The following is a 17,951-nucleotide window of genomic DNA, read 5'->3' as shown; positions in this document are numbered from 1 at the left end:
GAAGAAATTTTACAGTGGGGGGATTGACAGAATTACCATACGAACTTCTTTTGAATTGTCTTATATTTTCTTTGTCAAATTTTTCATGTGTAGATTTTCCGGAGAAATTATCCAAGGGCTTTTTTCCGCGCGTTTTGATTTCCAGGAAATGATTTCCACGGAAGGGGGCATTTATGGAGCGATCAAGAAACCGATTAGAGATTAAAGTCATATTGAGATGAAAGAATATCTACGAAAATTTTTCAGGCTGAATCGTCCGCAAGCAATTTTAAAGAGAGGGGGATTCTCAGCAAGGATGGAGCTGTCTGGAAAAAAGGGAGGGGGACTTTCAGCGAGAATGGATGCGTCTGGAAAGAATTTGACAGGAAGGGGTGGGGTGTACTTTATGTTGGATGAAATTTCCACGGTGGAATTTTCCGTGAGGTAGAGGGTTGTATTTCATAGAGGACGAGAAAGATTTACTGGCATTATTTGAAAAACAAATAGAAATTATTCCACATCCAAAGGGTTGATCCCTCCTCAATACCTTGGTCTTTACGCTAAAGTTTGACTGTTTGTCCCAATTTTGTAAGACCGTCTACTGAAACACAGAGGCCGTTTAAATAGAGTAGGAAGCTTTTTTTAAAAGTGCTAACAGCTTTAGCGTAAAGAGCAAGGTATTGGGTAAGGGACAACCGCTCATATACGGAATAAACCTGCCAAAACTAATATGCATTTTTTTTTTCATGTACGGTTAGCCAAATTCAAACCTACATTAGTTGAAAAAAGTTCAGAAATTAAATTAAAAACAAGTTTTTTAAAAACAAAAGTAAGGGGCAAAATTAAAACTTAGAAAGAACAGGAATTATTCCGTATGTGAAAGGAGTTGCCCCCTCCTCAACGCCTCGATCTTTACACTAAAGTTCGAATTTTATTCCAATTCTTTAAGAAAGACCCCTGAATCACAAAGGTCGTTTAACTAGAATAAATAGCTCTATTGAAATAACTGAAAATACTTTAGCGTAAAGAGCGAGATATTGAGGGGACGAAACCCCTCATTTACATAATAATTTCTGTTCGTTTTAAGTTTTAATGCTGGTCCTTACATTCAGTTGAAAAAACTTTTTTTTGTTTAATTTATCATTGTTTTTTTTTAAATAATGATGGAAAATTCAGTGCCCCCTTCATGGAAATTATCTTCCCCCATGATGAAATCCTTCATTGAGAGATCCTACTATATAATCCCCTCTCCCTGACCCCTCCCCCCACCACCATCAGAAAAAAAACCTGAAAACGTGTGTATGCATCCAAATAACCAATACTACATGTAAACATTGGGCGAAGCTCATAACTTGCAGCCCTTCCTCTGGGGACTGTGGGGGATTAAGTCGTCCTCAAAGACCCCCCATGGGAAAAAAAACACAAATAAACACGCATCCGTCATCTTTCTTCTGGCAAAAAAAAATGCAAAGCTCAACATTTTTGTAGAAAGGAGCTTGGAGCCTCTACAGTTGGGTAGGAGCTGGAAAACTCTACAGTAGTGTTCTCTAGTACGCTGAACCTGATAGTGAAATTTTCATTAATATTCTTTCAGTTTTAGGGGGCTGTTTCCCCCTGTTTCAAAAACCAGGCAAATCTTCTCGTGCTCGTAACTTTTGATGGGTAGCACTAAACTTGATGAATCACTTATACTTGGAATCAGCATTATAAGCTGATTTTTCTTTGATGTATCTATTGATATAAATTCCATGTTTTAGAGTTTCAGTTACTATTAAGCCGAGTCGCTCCTTACTTACAGTTTGTTACTACAAACCGTCTGATTTGAATTAGTCTAGACTGATTGCTTCATTGTAATTGATTAGCATGCAAACAAAAGGCTCGTCATTATGCAGACAGGCTAATCTTTCTGGTCCTCTCTATAGTAGCCATTGACACATCACCAATCTTCTTAATTTCTACTTTAATATCCTCACCCTCTCCCCCCTAATTCTCTGTTATTCCTGTAAAATCGATTACTTTGAAATTCTTGAACAAAATACTTCTTTCTTCTACTAACCTTCAAGTTATTTTGCTAATACTCCATGCTATTTTTCAAAGTTTACTACCTAAAATATTTCCTGACACTTCACATTCTATTTTCCTCGAATCGTTCCACTATCAAACAGTTCGTGCTAACGAACTGAAGTAAGGAGCGACCCGGCTCAATAGAAACCAAAACTCTAAAAAATGGAATTTTGATATCAATAGCTAGATCAAAAGAATTGCATTTTAATGCTGATTTTAAATATATAAGTTTCATCAAGTTTAGTCTTACGCATCAAAAGTTACGAGCCTGAGAAAATTTGAGTTATTTTAGAAAATAGGGGGAAACACCCCCATAAAGTCATAGAGTCTTAACGAAATTCACATCATCAGATTCAGCATATCAGAGAACCCTACTGAAGAAGTTTCAGCGTATCAGAGAACCCTACTGTAGAAGTTTCAAGCTCCTATCTACAAAAATGTGGAATTTTGTATTTTTTGCCAGAAGGAAGATCACGGATGCGTGTTTATTTGTTTGTTTGTTTTTTTATTGTTTTTTTTTTTGTTGTTTTTCTCCCAGGGGTGATCGTATCGACCCAGTTGTCCTAGAATGTTGCGAGAGGGCTCATTCTAACGGAAATGAAAAGTTCTAGTGCCCTTTTTAAGTGACCAAAAAAATTGGAGGGCACATAGGCCCCCTCCCACGCTAATTATTTTCCCAAAGTCAACGGATCATAATTCTGAGATAGCCATTTTATTTAGCGTAGTCGAAAAACCTTATAACTATGTCTTTGGAGACGACTTACTCCTCCACAGTCCCCGTGGGAGGGGCTACAAGTTACAAACTTTGACCAGTGCTTACATATAGTAATGGTTATTGGGAAGTGTACAGGCGTTTTCAGGAGGATTTTTTGGTTGGGGGAGGGGTTGAGAAGAGGAGGATATACTGGGGGAACTTTCCATCGAGGAATTTGTCATGGGGGAAGAAAATTTCCATGAAGGGAGCGCAGGATTTACTAGCATTATTTAGAAAAAAAACAATGAAAAATAAATATGAAAAAAAAATTTTTCAGCTGGAAGTAAGGAGCAGCATTAAAACTAAAAACGAACATAAATTATTACCCATTTGAGGGGCTTACCTCTTCCTAATACCTCGCTCTTTACGCTAAAGTATTTTTAGTAATGTCAACTATTTATTCGACGGCTTTTGTGATTCAGGGGTCATTCTTAATGAATTGGGACAAAATTTAAGATTGGGTGTAAAGAGAGAGGTACTGACGTGGGGACGAACCCTCTCATATGTGTAATAAAAACATGAGAAAGAAAAACCCTTTACGTAAGCTAATTTATAAGTTACGTATATCTTTTACTAATAAAAAGATTCGTAAAAATTAAAAGTTCTAGTTGTAACCAAAACTCTAAAAAATGGAATTTTGGCACCAATAGCTACATCAAAAGAATCGCATTTTAATGCTTTTAAATATATAAGTTTCATCAAGTTTAGCTTTACCCATCAAAAGTTACGAGCCTGAGAAAATTTGCGTTATTTTAGAAAATAGGGGAAAAACCCCCTAAAAGTCATAGAACCTTAACGAAATTCACATCATCAGATTCAGCGTATCAGAGAACCCCACTGAAGAAGTTTCAAGCACCTATCTACACAAATGTAGAATTTTATATTTTTTGCCCGGCTCGTCACTCCCCTTGGGTCTTTATCCCGACTCGTCACTTTCTTTTTAACCTCACATTAAATAACTGGCATCCATTATTCCTCGCCAAAACTCATCAAACAGTTCGTGGTAACGAACTGTAGTAAGGAGCGACCTGGCTCAATAGTAACCAAAACTCTAAAAAATGGAATTTTGATACCAATACCTACATCAAAGAATCGCATTTTAATGCTGATTTTAAATATATAAGTTTCATCAAGTTTAGTCTTACCCATCAAAAGTTACGAGCCTGAGAAAATTTGCGTTATTTTAGAAAATAGGGGAAAAACCCCCTAAAAGTCATAGAACCTTAACGAAATTCACATCATCAGATTCAGCGTATCAGAGAGCCCTACTGAAGAAGTTTCAACCTCCTATCTACAAAAATGTAGAATTTTATATTTTTTGCCAGAAGGCAGATCACGGATGCGTATTTATTTGTTTGTTTGTTTGTTTGTTGTTTTTTTTTTCCCAGGGGTGATCGTATCGACCCAGTTGTCCTAGAATTTTGCAAAAGGGCTCATTCTAGCGGAAATGAAAAGTTCTAGTGCCCTTTTTAAGTGACCAAAAAATTGGAGGGCATCTAGGCCCCCTCCCACGCTAATTATTTTACCAAAGTCAACGGATCAAAATTCTGAGATAGCCATTTTATTCACCGTAGTCGAAAAACCTTATGACTATGTCGTTGGGGACGACTTACTCCCCCACAGTCCCCCGTGGGAGGGGTTACAATTTCAAAACTTCGACCAGTGCTTACATATAGTAATGGTTATTGGGAAGTGTACAGGCGTTTTCAGGAGGATTTTTTGGTTGGAGGCAGGAATTGAGAAGAGGGGGATATGCTGGGGGAACTTTCCATCGAGGAATTTGCCATGGGGGAAGAAAATTTCCATGAAGGAAGCGCAGGATTTACTAGCATTACTTAAAAAAACAATGAAAAAATAAATATGAAAAAGTTTTTTTTTCAGCTAGAAGTAAGCAGCAGCATTAAAACTTAAAACAAACAGAAATTATTACCCATATGAGGGGCTCACCTCCTCCTAATACCTCGCTCTTTACGCTAAAGTATTTTTAGTAATTTCAACTATTTATTCTGTGGCTTTTGTGAGTCAGGGGTCATTCTTAATGAATTGGGACAAAATTTAAGCTTTAGTGTAAAGAGCGAGGTACTGACGAGGGGGCGAACCCCCTCATATGTGTAATAAAAACATGAGAATACAGAAGTTCTTTACGTAAGCTAATTTATAAGTTATATATCTTTTACTTACAAAAAGATTCATAAAAAATTAAAAGTTTTAGTTGGCTATTTAATTAACCGAAAATCCGAGGGCAACTAGACTTCCTCTCCCGCTCTTTTTTTCTCAAATCATTCGATCAAAATTATGAGAAAGCCATTTAGCCCAAAAAAAAAAATAAATATACAAATTTCGTTTTAATTATTCCTCTGCGGAGAGCCAAAATCAAAACATGCATTGATTCAAAAACGTTCAGAAATTAAATAAAAAAACAAGTTTTTTAAATGAAAGTAAGGAGCGACATTAAAACTTAACTCGAACAGAAATTACTCCGTATATGAAAGGGGCTTTTCCTTCTCAATGCCTCGCTCTTCACGTTAAAATTTTTACTGTTTTAAAATGTAGTGTAAAGAGAAAAAGTCAAACTTTAGCGTAAAGAGCGGGGCGTTGAGAAGGAAAAGCCCCTTTCATACATGGAGTAATTTCTGTTTGTTTTAAGTTTTAATGTCGCTCCTTACTTTCATTTAAAAAACTTGTTTTTTTTATTTAATTCTTCCACATAATCAAACGCTAAATTTACCGATTTAAGGTTTAACTGTTCTTTGAACATTCAGCTCAAGTTGCCATTCAAAAATTCAGATACGTTACAACTACCCAGGAAGTAGTTACCCTCTTATATTTAAAATAACTCTAGCTGCTGCTAGACTGCTAGATGATAATGTCTAGATTTTAGCATCAAGAACAGAATTTTTTTGTACTCGAGTTGTCTGTATCGATCACGTCAGTCGGCTATTTTCAATAACATAAACATAGCCTTGCTGTAACAGCAAGGTTAGCGACTACCAATCCACTATGTTTTTATTTCTATTCACCGGTGAAGGTCGACATTCAACAAATTTTGGACATTCACGGTAACATATACACATCTCGGGCATTACCGTCTCGTGATACAAATTCCATATTTCTATGTGGGCTATTGTTTAATTAAATAAAAAAAAACATGTTTTTATAATTGAAAGTAAGGAGCAACATTAAAACTTAAAACGAACAAAAATTACTCCGTATATGAAAGGGGTTGTCCCCTCCTCAACGCCTCGCTCTTTACACTAAAGTTTTTATTGTTCTAGACAGTAGAACTGTGACAAAGAGTCAAACTTTCGTGTTATTTTTAGTAGCTATTTTTTTTAAATAGTACTAGAAAATCCTTCACCCCCTTCATGAAAACTCTTTTCCACCATGAAAAAATCCTCCATGGAAAGATACTCCCAAATAACCCCCTCCGGTCAACACCTCCCCCCCAAACCAAAAATATCCCCCTGAAAACGTCTGTACACTTCCCAATAACCATTAGTATACGTAAACACTGGTCAAAGTTTGTAACTTGCAGCCCCTTCCACAGGGACTGTGGGGGAGTAAGTCGTCCCCACCAACAAAGTTATTAGGTTTTTCGACTATGTTGAATAAAATGGCTGTGTCAGGATTTTGATCCGGTGTCTTTGGGAAAAATGACCGGGGGAGGGGGCCTAGGTGCCCTCACATTTTTTGGTCACTTAAAAAGGGCACTAAAACTTTTATTTTTCGTCAGAATGAGACTTCTTCAAACATTCTTGGACCAAGGGTCGATACGATCACCCCTGGAAAAAAAAAGAAAGAAAAAAACACACACACAAACAAACAAACAAATGAAGATGCATCCGTGATCTGTCTTCTGGCAAAAAATACAAAATTCCACATTTTTGTAGATAAAAGCTTGAAACTTCTACAGTAGGGTTATCGGTTACGCTTAATCTGATGGTGTGATTTTCGACTTTTAGGGGGTGTTTCGCCCTATTTTCTAAAATAAGGTAAATTTTCTCAGGCTCGTAACTTTTGATGGGTAACGCTTAAAATAGCATTAAAATGCGATTCTTTTGATGTAACTATTGATATGAAAATTCTGTTTTTTAGAATTTCGGTTATTTTTGAGCCAGGTCGCTCCTTACTCGTTACCACGAACTGTTAGACTGTTTTTGAAACTGTATTCAAAAAATCTGATTTGCTATTATTTACGTCAGTCGGTTCTATAGGGCCATATGCCAGTTTGACTGATATTTTACACTCTTTAGTTGTAAAGTGTGCAGCTACGATTCGATTAGGAACACTTTCCTTACCTAAGCAAGACTCTGAAACATATGTGGTTTTAACGAATTCTGTCCCCTGTTTATGCAATGCATCCCTTCCTCCTGAACGAATTAATTCTGCATCGCCAATTTTCATGCTTCTTAAGCCTAAAAGAAGATTTTCTACAATTCATAATAAGCGCCTAAACAAGATTTTTAATCGAATTCCTATTTTCGCTTTGTTTACTGTTTTATTATTTTTCTATTGTTTTACTTGATTTAAGCTTGTTCCTGTCATTAAATTATTACTTAGATATTCAATTTCTAATTTAAGTATTCAGAAGCATCACCAGGTGCTTTAAGATACTTCAAAACTATATAGTTTAAGTTTTCACAAGAGGAGATGAACTGATAACTCGTTTGAAATTCAGTCAGTTCTAACCATCTAATCAGACGGTGTCCGGAAGATTGCCAACAAAATAGCACTTCAGACTAATTATTGTATAATCAATATATTGTGAGATCAGGAGTTAGATCAGTGTGGCCGAAAATTTTGAGTAATTCTGAACATTCCCTAGCGCGATATTGAAATAACCCTCCCCTCCTCATCGTGTCACACCTTAGATCATATTAGGAACCATGGGTTGAAACGGAAATCTATTGTTTGATGCTCCACCCTCCCAGTTTCATAGTTTATTCTTAATTATTGAGGTCTGTTTTTCAGATCTTTTTTCACTCCACTAAGTTAATTCACTTTTTTTAGTTTTTGCCCTACTTAGAAACTAATGGCCAGAATTCAAGCATTTTAACCTTGTCACGCAATTTGTTTGAATCTGAAAGCCTAAGTAAATCCTCACTACTAGGAAAATTAAACATAACCAAGAGGAAAAGCGAAGGAAAGCCGGATTTTCTTTGAAAGCTTTGAGTACTTCAGGCTCGACAAACGCAAACGCGAATAAAATGAAATAAACTAAACACCGAGAAAACCTCAGTCGGTCCTACGAGTAGGATGAAATATCCTGTTTTCAGAATTCGATTGAATACTAGAGAAATAATATTTATACGGATTAAATAGTGGAAAGTTTCAACTAGTGGATGTAATATAGTTGCATATTCCGACAGTTTGTTTTATTCTTCACTAGAATCAAGAATGGTACTCAAAGATGGCGAAGTTTTTAAAACGAAGTATTAAGCGAAAGAAAGGACTTAGATTTCAAGGTGAAAATCATTCACTATATTTGGTAAATATTGAAATAATTGAAGGATTTTTTTTTTGTCAAAAAGTCCAGGCAATAGTTGTTTGAGCATCAATGCTGAAACTAAAATATGTTTCCGTTTTCGGACTAAGAAATATTTTTAGTTTTAATAGCTTGAATTTTTATTCGCAATTTTGTATGCTTATTGAAAGAAAAAAAAAGAACTGTATTGAAAATAATTCACTTACTTTTAGGATTGACAAGTATCTTGGATTTCTTAGTTTTTTACGTTTGAGCCATTGAAAAGTCCATGAAACTCTTTTACTTCATTTCTGACTTCATTGTTTCCTCTTGCATTCAGAAGAAAAATAAACTCGAGAAAACAATATAGCGACTGATGGGCTGCTATACCGAACGATTGTTTTGTCCCAAAGGATAAACAAAATGTTTTCATTTGAGACGGGTTCTCTATCTGACGCAAAACCTTGAATTGAATAGATATTATATATTTGTATATCCAAATATAAAATGAGAAGATTCTTTACCAATAAGATTCTTTTCTAAGATTCTTTAATAAAATTTATCTAAGAAGATTCTTTACCACGAACAGTTCCTGGTAACGAACTGTAGTAATTAGCAACCCGGCTCAATAGTAACCGAAACTCTAAAAAACGGAATTTTGATACCAACAGTTACATCAAAAGAATTGCATTTTAATTCGTATTTTAAATATATAAATTTCATTAAGTTTCATAAGTTACGAGCCTGAGAAAATTTGCCTAATTTTGGAAAATAGGGGGAACACCCCCTAAAAGTCATATAATCTTAACAAAAATCACACCATCAGATTCAGCGTATAATAGAACCCTATTGTAGAAGTTTAATGCTCCTATCTATAAAAGGGTGGAATTTTGTATTTTTTGCCAGAAGACAGATCACGTATTTATCGCGTGTTTATTTGTTTTTTTGTTTGTTTTTTTCTTCTTCCCAGGGGTGATAGTATCGATCCGGTGGTCTTAGAATGTCACGAGAGGGCTCATTCTAAAGCAAATGAAAAGTTTTAGTGCCCTTTTTAAGTGACCAAAAGCCGGAGGGCACCCAGGCCCCCTCCCACGCTCATTTTTTTACCAAAATTAACCGGATCAAAATTCTGAGATAACCATTTATTCAGCATAGTCGAAAAACCTTATAAATATATCTTTGGGGACGACCTACTCCTCCACAGTCCCCGTGGGAGGGGCTGCATGTTAAAAACTTTGACCAGTGTTTACATATAGTAATAGTTATTAGGAAGTGTACAGACGTTTTCAGGGGGATTTTTCGGTTGGAGGGGAGGGTTTGAGGAGGGGGGTTATAGGGGGGGGGGGGAAATTTTCATGTAGGAATTGTCATGGGGGAAGAAAATTTCCATGAAGGGGGCGCAGGATTTTCTAGCACTATTTAAAAAACAATGAAAAAATAAACATAACGAAGTTTTTTTTTCAACTAGAAGTAAGGAACAGCATTAAGACCTAAAACGAACAGAGATTAGTACCCATACGAGGGGTTACCTCTTCGATATACCTCACTCTTTACGCTAACATATTTTTAGTAATTTCAACTATTTTTCTACGGCCGCTGATTCAGGGGTCATTCTTAAGGAATTGGGACAAAATTTAAGCTTTAGTGTGAAGAGCAAGGTATTGAAGAGGGGGCAAACCCCCTCATATACGTAATAAAAACATACGAATATAGAAGTTCGCTACGTAAGCTAATTCGTAAGTTACGCATATCTTTTACTAATAAAAACGCTCGTAAAAAAAATTAAAAGTTCTAGTTACCTTTTTAAGTAACCAAAAATTGGAGGGCAACCAGGCCTCCTCCTCCGCTCCTTTTTTCTCAAAATCATTCGATCAAAACTATGAGAAAGCCATTTAGCCAAAAAAGTAAATATGCACATTTTGTTTTAGTTATTCATCTGCGGAGAACCAAAATCAAAACATGCATTAATTCAAAAACGTTCAGAAATTAAATAAAAAAAACAAGTTTTTTTAACTGAAAGTAAGGAGTGACATCAAAACTTAAAACGAACAAAAATTACTCCATATATGAAAGGGGTTGCTCCCTACTCAACGCCCCGCTCTTTACGCTAAAGTTTTTACTGTTTCAAAAAGTAGAGTTAAGAAAAAGAGTCAGACTTTAGCGTAAAGAGCGGGGTGTTGAGGATGGAACAGTCCCTTTCATATACGGGATAATTTCTGTTCGTTTTAAGTTTTTAATGTCACTCCTTACTTTTAGTTAAAAAAAACTTTTTTTTATTTAATTTAAAAAACGGCCTACAAGTGTATCAATACTTGCCCTTTATTATTTTTGTTCGTCCTTTTCATTTTCTGTTCCTTCATTTTAATAAATTAAGAGGCTCATGAATACGTTACTTAGCATGTCTGTTATGCGTCAGTTAAGCGTCCTTTGTTATTATATTATTATGTTATTCTGAACGTTTTAGGGAGAATACCCCAAAAAGTATTTTCAGTTAGTTATTTACGCAAAGAGTAATTAGCAATTTACATGTTGCTACTCATACCTGGTTTACGACAAGCAGATCTATAAAAGTAGTAAAACGTTAAATACTTATTTAAGAGGCCTTAAACTGCCCCACCAGATGATTTAAGGGGCTCACATTTTATGAAATCCAAATTATTTGAGTTTCCGTATGAAATATCGGGAAAACTTTTGCTAAATTTAGCAAAATCAAACATACATTAATTCAAAAACGTTCAGAAATTAAATAAAAAACTAGTTTTTTAACTGACAGTAAGGAGCGACATCAAAACTTAAAACGAACAGAAATTGCTCTGTGTATGAAAGGGGCTGCTCCCTTTTCAACGCCCTGCTCTTTACGCTAAAGTTTTTTACTTTTTAATAAAGTAGAATTGAGAGAAAGAGTCAAACTTTAGCGTATAGAGCGGGGCGTTGAGAAGGGAGCAGCCCCTTTATACACGGAGTAATTTCTGTTCGTTTCAAGTTTTAATGTCGCTCCTTACTTTCAGTTAAAAAAAAATAGTTTTTTTATTTAATATTAACAAAGAGATGGCAAGGATGGGTGATCCGTTCCCAACCGGGATAGATAATTTCTCAACGAGTAGATGTCGAGCACAAACAAGAGAAGAATATAAAAAATGATAGCTTAGACAAGTTATATTCACAGATGAAGAAAATGTCGTTGATTTTTGGCCAAGGTGCCTTTTGAAACTAACCAATAAAATAAACCAATGAGTCATGGTAAGTTTTCTTTTACTTAGGTTGCATAAAACTGAGACTGTTGAGCATGCATCCAAATAAGGTAATATTATATTGGTAATTGACTGTCACAGACCACGAAAATACCCGAATCCACTTTTCAAAGTGAAATAATGTTAAACTTAGAGTATCAAAACCATGCAACTAGTCAAAAATCACTAAAAATAAAGGAAACGATTAAAAATTGATTACTTAAAAACAACAAAAAAAGACAAAAAACGTAGAATTCGAAACGTGGAACAGAAGAACAAGAGCTCAGACTACGTCACAAGAGAATGAAAAAACTAAACAAGTTAAAAACAAGTTGCAACATAAGAAACGACCATAGCTATTGTTAAAATAAACGAAAAGCAGATAAATAGACGGGTGAGCCTTACATATTTTAGGACGGCCTTATTTAATCTGTATCATCATAACTTATATACTATAATACTATATACTTAAATAATACTAGCTGTTGGGGTGGCGCTTCGCGCCACCCCAACAGCTAGTTGGTGGGGGCGCTTTGCGCCCTCCCCAAGCCCCCCGGCGCACGTAAGTAGTTACGCGCCATATTAGTTACACGCCATTGTAGTTGTGTCCCTGTGTCCCACTACGTAAAACTTGCGAATATACAACATTCTTGGCTGTCCCAAACCCGCATTGCTGCTACTGACCTTTCTTTAATTTTAAAGGAAATTGTAAATAAACTTAAAACCTATTGTTCTGGTATTAAAAAATTTTCCAATTTTAATCCATATTGGAGTGTTAATAATTCACTGCAGGTGATAGATTCTTTAACAATGGTTTCAGCTAAAAGAATTGAGTCTTTCGATTTTGCGACAATGTATACTAATTTATCACTTAATGTAGTGTTTGATAATTTAAAAACTGTTATCAAGAAATCTTTCCTCTTATCTAGTAAAAGGTTCTTAAAAATAAACATTTATAATAAAAAAGCTATATGGACAAATTGCTTTAATACTACAGTTAACTTGAGATGTTACAGCTTGGATATGATTTTTGAGTTATTAGAATTTGTTTTATACAATACTTATATAAGATTTGGGGGTGAATTGTACAAGCAAATTGTGGGAATTCCCATGGGGGGAATGCCAGCCCATTTATAGCTGACTTGTTTTTAAGTCAACTAGAATATAAATATATGATGGATAAGAATAATCCAATTAATTTAAAACATGCTTTGTCAAATAATAAAAGATATTTAGATGATATTTTGGTCTTAAATTGTAAGGATTTCATTGATATCACTAAAAATATATATCCATCAGAGCTTATTCTTGAGCCTATTCATGGCGCTGGTCATGAAGATCATTTCTTAGATTTAAATATTAATATTTGTTATAATAATAAATTAAGTTTTAAAATGTATAATAAAACGGATTATTTTGATTTTGAAGTGATTAGTTTCCCATTCCCTGAAAGTAATATACACTCAAATATCACATATTCAGCGTTTTTCTCACAGTTACTTCGTTATGCAAGGATTTGTAGTAATTATATTGATTTTAAAAATAGATGTAAAATCTTAAGCCAAAAATTGATATCACGAGGTTTTTCTGCAAATAAATTAACTTGGCAATTTAAAAAATTTAGTTTTCATTATAACGAACTTTTAAATAAATATCAAAAGAATTATCTAGAAATTCTTAAAGAAATTTTCAACTAATTTCGGAGGTTCGAGAAATGTTGTCGCAGTGCCATTTATTTTGAATTGTGTTTCTAATTGAGCGGATTTTCTTAAAAATTAGCCACATGGTAAAGATGAATTCTATAATTGTTTAGTTTATTCAGGTTTTTTCCAATGTGTTAATATTTGTGATTTGGTAAAATTTATAATATTTAGTTTACCTATTGTTGCTAAAGGGAGGGATATATTAACAGGATAAGCTTGTTTTGGTTTTACTTGGTTGTTTTACATTTGCTGTTTTTTTTTTTCTTTCATAGGCATGTATTTTGGGGGTGATACCTGACGCGGGGATGCCATGGATATTCTGTGGTAGCCACAACACTGTGCTGGGTAGAGAATTTAGAGTGGCGAAACCCTATATAGGCCAGTGTATTCTCCTGATGAGCCCTTATGTTGGGTGTTGCCTCTGAATTATTTGTCTATATTACTTTTTTCTATTGTTTGGTAAATGACGACTTATACTTATTGACGACATGACTGCCTGTCCATGCATTATTCTTTATGGTTGATTGTGTATGGCTATGCTGTTTGACCTATGTGATTGTATGGATGAGTAGGGTTAAGGCCTCATTCAAGTGCTTGTCTATATTAATCACTAATTTAGGAAAACAGTCTTCCTTTTCTCCTTCTGTCTCTTTTTTTTTTTTTTTTTTTGTGTGTGTGTTTGTGCTGTTGCAATGGTGATTTCTTTTTTCATGATATATATATATCTATATATATAAAAATAAGTTGTCTGTCTGTCTGTGGATGGATCAGGTGACGTCACCTGAAAAAACTGGATCAGGTGACGTCAAAACTGAAAAAACTAAAAAAAGGCAAAAACTACAAAAAAAACTAAAAACTAATAAAAAAAATAAAAAAGCTAAAAAACTAAAAAAACTAAAAAAAAGGCAAAAACTACAAAAAAAACTAAAAACTAATAAAAAAGCTAAAAAACTAAAAAACTAAAAAAAGGCAAAAACTACAAAAAAAACTAAAAACTAATAAAAAAAATAAAAAAGCTAAAAAACTAAAAAAACTAAAAAAACTAAAAAAAGGTAAAAAACTAAAAAAACTAAAAACTAAAAAAAACTAAAAAAAAAAGGAAAACACTGAAAAATAAGCTAAAATAAAGGTAAAAACCAATAAAAAACTAAAAAAAAACTGAAAAAACTAAAAAAAGGCAAAAACTACAAAAAAAAACTAAAAACTAATAAAAAAAGTAAAAAAGCTAAAAAACTAAAAAAACTAAAAAAACTAAAAAAGGTAAAAAACTCAAAAAAATAAAAAATAAAAAAAAACTAAAAAAAAGGAAAAAACTGAAAAATAAGCTAAAATAAAGGTAAAAACCAATAAAAAACTAAAAAGAAAAAAAGGAAAAAACTAAAAAAAATTTTCATCTAAAAAACTAAAAAAAACTAAAAAAGGTAAAAACTAAAAGAACTAAAAAAGAAAAAAATAAATGACGAAACTCAAAGAGAAAGCGACCAGGACAAAAGGAATGTTCGATTAGCAATCAACAAAGCACCGGGACACAGGGAGTATAAATGACGACCAGGACATAAGTAAAAAAAAAAAACTATCTATATATATAAAAATAAGTTGTCTGTGGATCTGTGGATCGTGGATCAGGTGACGTCACCTGAAAAAACTGGATCAGGTGACGTCAAAACTGAAAAAACTAAAAAAAGGCAAAAACTACAAAAAAAACTAAAAACTAATAAAAAAAATAAAAAAGCTAAAAAACTAAAAAAACTAAAAAAAGGCAAAAACTACAAAAAAAACTAAAAACTAATAAAAAAGCTAAAAAACTAAAAAAACTAAAAAAAAAGGCAAAAACTACAAAAAAAACTGAAAACTAATAAAAAAAATAAAAAAGCTAAAAAACTAAAAAAACTAAAAAAACTAAAAAAAGGTAAAAAACTAAAAAAACTAAAAACTAAAAAAAACTAAAAAAAAGGAAAAAACTGAAAAATAAGCTAAAATAAAGGTAAAAACCAATAAAAAACTAAAAAAAAAACTGAAAAAACTAAAAAAAGGCAAAAACTACAAAAAAACTAAAAACTAATAAAAAAAGTAAAAAAGCTAAAAAACTAAATGACGACACTCAAAGAGAAAGCGACCAGGACAAAAGGAATGTTCGATTAGCAATCAACAAAGCACCGGGACACAGGGAGTATAAATGACGACCAGGACATAAGTAAAAAAAAAAATTAACAAAACTAAAAAGAAGGTAAAAACTACAAAAAAACTAAAAAGAAAAAAAAACTAAAAACTAATAAAAAAACTAAAAAATCTAAAAATCTAAATAAACTAAAAAAGAAAAAAAAAGGAAAAAAATAAAGGAGAAAAACAAAACTAAAAAACGAATGTATATACAGACCGGTACACCGGGATACAAATGACGACCGGGACACAGGGAATATAAATGACGACCGGGACACAGGGACACAACTACAACGGGGACACCGGGGGAAACAGGGGGATGTAAATGACGACCGGGACACCGGGACAGGGAATGGTCGATTAGCAATCACCATCAACAAAGCTCAAGGGCAATCATTAGAATCATGAGGTATAGATCTGAATACAGATTATTTTCCCATGGACCATTATATGTTGCATGTTCAAGAGTCGGTAAACCTGACAATCTATTTATATGCAAAGACAATGGGACAGCAAAGAATGTTGTATATTCGCAAGTTTTACGTAGTTAAAACCATATATATATATATATATATATATATATATATATATATATATATATATATATATATATATATATATATATATATATATATATATATATATATATATATATATATATATATATATCTATATTCACAGGTGGGACATAGGGACACAACTACAATGGCGCGTAACTATTATGGCGCGTAACGACTTACGCGCGCGGGGGGGCTTGGGGGGGGGCGCGAAGCGCCCCCACCAACTAGGTGTTGGGGTGGCGCGAAGCGCCACCCCAACAGCTAGTATATATATATATATATATATATATATATATATATATATATATATATAAAAATAAGTTGTCTGTGTGTGGATCTGTGGATGGATCAGGTGACGTCATGTTTGTCCGCATATGACGTCTGAATTATTTCACACTAATACAAAAGAAGAAAAAAACTAAAAAAGGTAAAAACTACAAAAAAAACTAAAAAGAAAAAAAAACTAAAAAGCTAAAAAACTAAAAAAAACTAAAAAAAAGGTAAAAATCTAATAACTAAAAAAAAACTGAAAAAAATAAAAAAAGGCAAAAACTAGAAAAAAAATAAAAACTAATAAAAAAACTAAAAAAGCTAAAAAACTAAAAAAACTAAAAAAAACTAAAAAAATGTAAAAAACTAAAAAAAACTAAAAACTAAAAAAGAAAAAAACTAAAAAAAAGGAAAAAACTGAAAAATAAAAGAGAAAAAGAAAACTAAAAAAATATGAATAAATATATATAAAAATAAGTTGTTTTCTGGGTTATGTCTGTCTGTCTGTCTGTCGAGTGACGTCGTGTTTGTCCGCATATGACGTCTGAATTATTTCACACTAATACAAAAGAAGAAAAAAAACTAAAAAAGGTAAAAACTACAAAAAAAACTAAAAAGAAAAAAACTAAAAAAGCTAAAAAACTAAAAAAAACTAAAACAAGGTAAAAAACAAAAAACTAAAAAAAACTGAAAAAACTAAAAAAAGGCAAAAACTAAAAAAAAAACTAAAAACTAATAAAAAAACTAAAAAAGCTAAAAAACTAAAAAAACTAAAAAAACTAAAAAAAGGTAAAAAACTAAAAAAAACTAAAAACTAAAAAAGAAAAAACTAAAAAAAAGGAAAAAACTGAAAAATAAGAGAAAAAGAAAACTAAAAAAATATTAATAAATATAAAAAATATAAATATAAATATAATATAAATTAGCAATCAACAAAGCACCGAGACACAAATGACGACCGGGACACAGGGAGTATAAATGACGACCAGGACATAAGTAAAAAAAAAAAACTAAAAAAACTAAAAAAATGGTAAAAACTACAAAAAAACTAAAAACTAATAAAAAAACTAAAAAATCATGTTTGTCCGCATATGACGTCTGAATTATTTCACACTAATACAAAAGAAGAAAAAAACTAAAAAAGGTAAAAACTACAAAAAAAACTAAAAAGAAAAAAAAACTAAAAAGCTAAAAAACTAAAAAAAACTAAAAAAAGGTAAAAATCTAATAACTAAAAAAAAACTGAAAAAAATAAAAAAAAGGCAAAAACTAGAAAAAAAATAAAAACTAATAAAAAAACTAAAAAAGCTAAAAAACTAAAAAAACTAAAAAAAACTAAAAAAAGGTAAAAAACTAAAAAAAACTAAAAACTAAAAAAGAAAAAAACTAAAAAAAAGGAAAAAACTGAAAAATAAAAGAGAAAAAGAAAACTAAAAAAATATGAATAAATATATATAAAAATAAGTTGTTTTCTGGGTTATGTCTGTCTGTCTGTCTGTCGAGTGACGTCGTGTTTGTCCGCATATGACGTCTGAATTATTTCACACTAATACAAAAGAAGAAAAAAAACTAAAAAAGGTAAAAACTACAAAAAAAACTAAAAAGAAAAAAACTAAAAAAGCTAAAAAACTAAAAAAAAACTAAAAAAAGGTAAAAAACTAAAAATAAATTAAAAAACTAAAAAAAGGCAAAAACTAAAAAAAAAAACTAAAAACTAATAAAAAAACTAAAAAAGCTAAAAAACTAAAAAAACTAAAAAAAGGTAAA

General features: G+C 32.4%; 1 protein-coding gene across 1 annotated transcript in view; it reads left to right on the top strand.

Moving 5' to 3' along the window:
- Nucleotides 1–8,024: 8,024 nt before the first annotated feature.
- LOC136029376 (Kv channel-interacting protein 1-like) overlaps nt 8,025–17,951 on the top strand; it is a 75,819-nt gene continuing 65,892 nt past the window's right edge. The window contains exon 1 of the mRNA XM_065707695.1: nt 8,025–8,262. Within this exon, the coding sequence (XP_065563767.1) occupies nt 8,208–8,262 (55 nt within the window). The 5' untranslated portion in view covers nt 8,025–8,207. The remainder of the gene's footprint in view (nt 8,263–17,951) is intronic.

Source organism: Artemia franciscana, chromosome 7 (assembly GCF_032884065.1).
Source record: "Artemia franciscana chromosome 7, ASM3288406v1, whole genome shotgun sequence".
NCBI classification, from domain to species: Eukaryota; Metazoa; Arthropoda; class Branchiopoda; order Anostraca; family Artemiidae; genus Artemia; species Artemia franciscana.
Note: the sequence above shows the minus strand (reverse complement) of the source record. Positions and strands in the feature narration are given on the sequence as shown.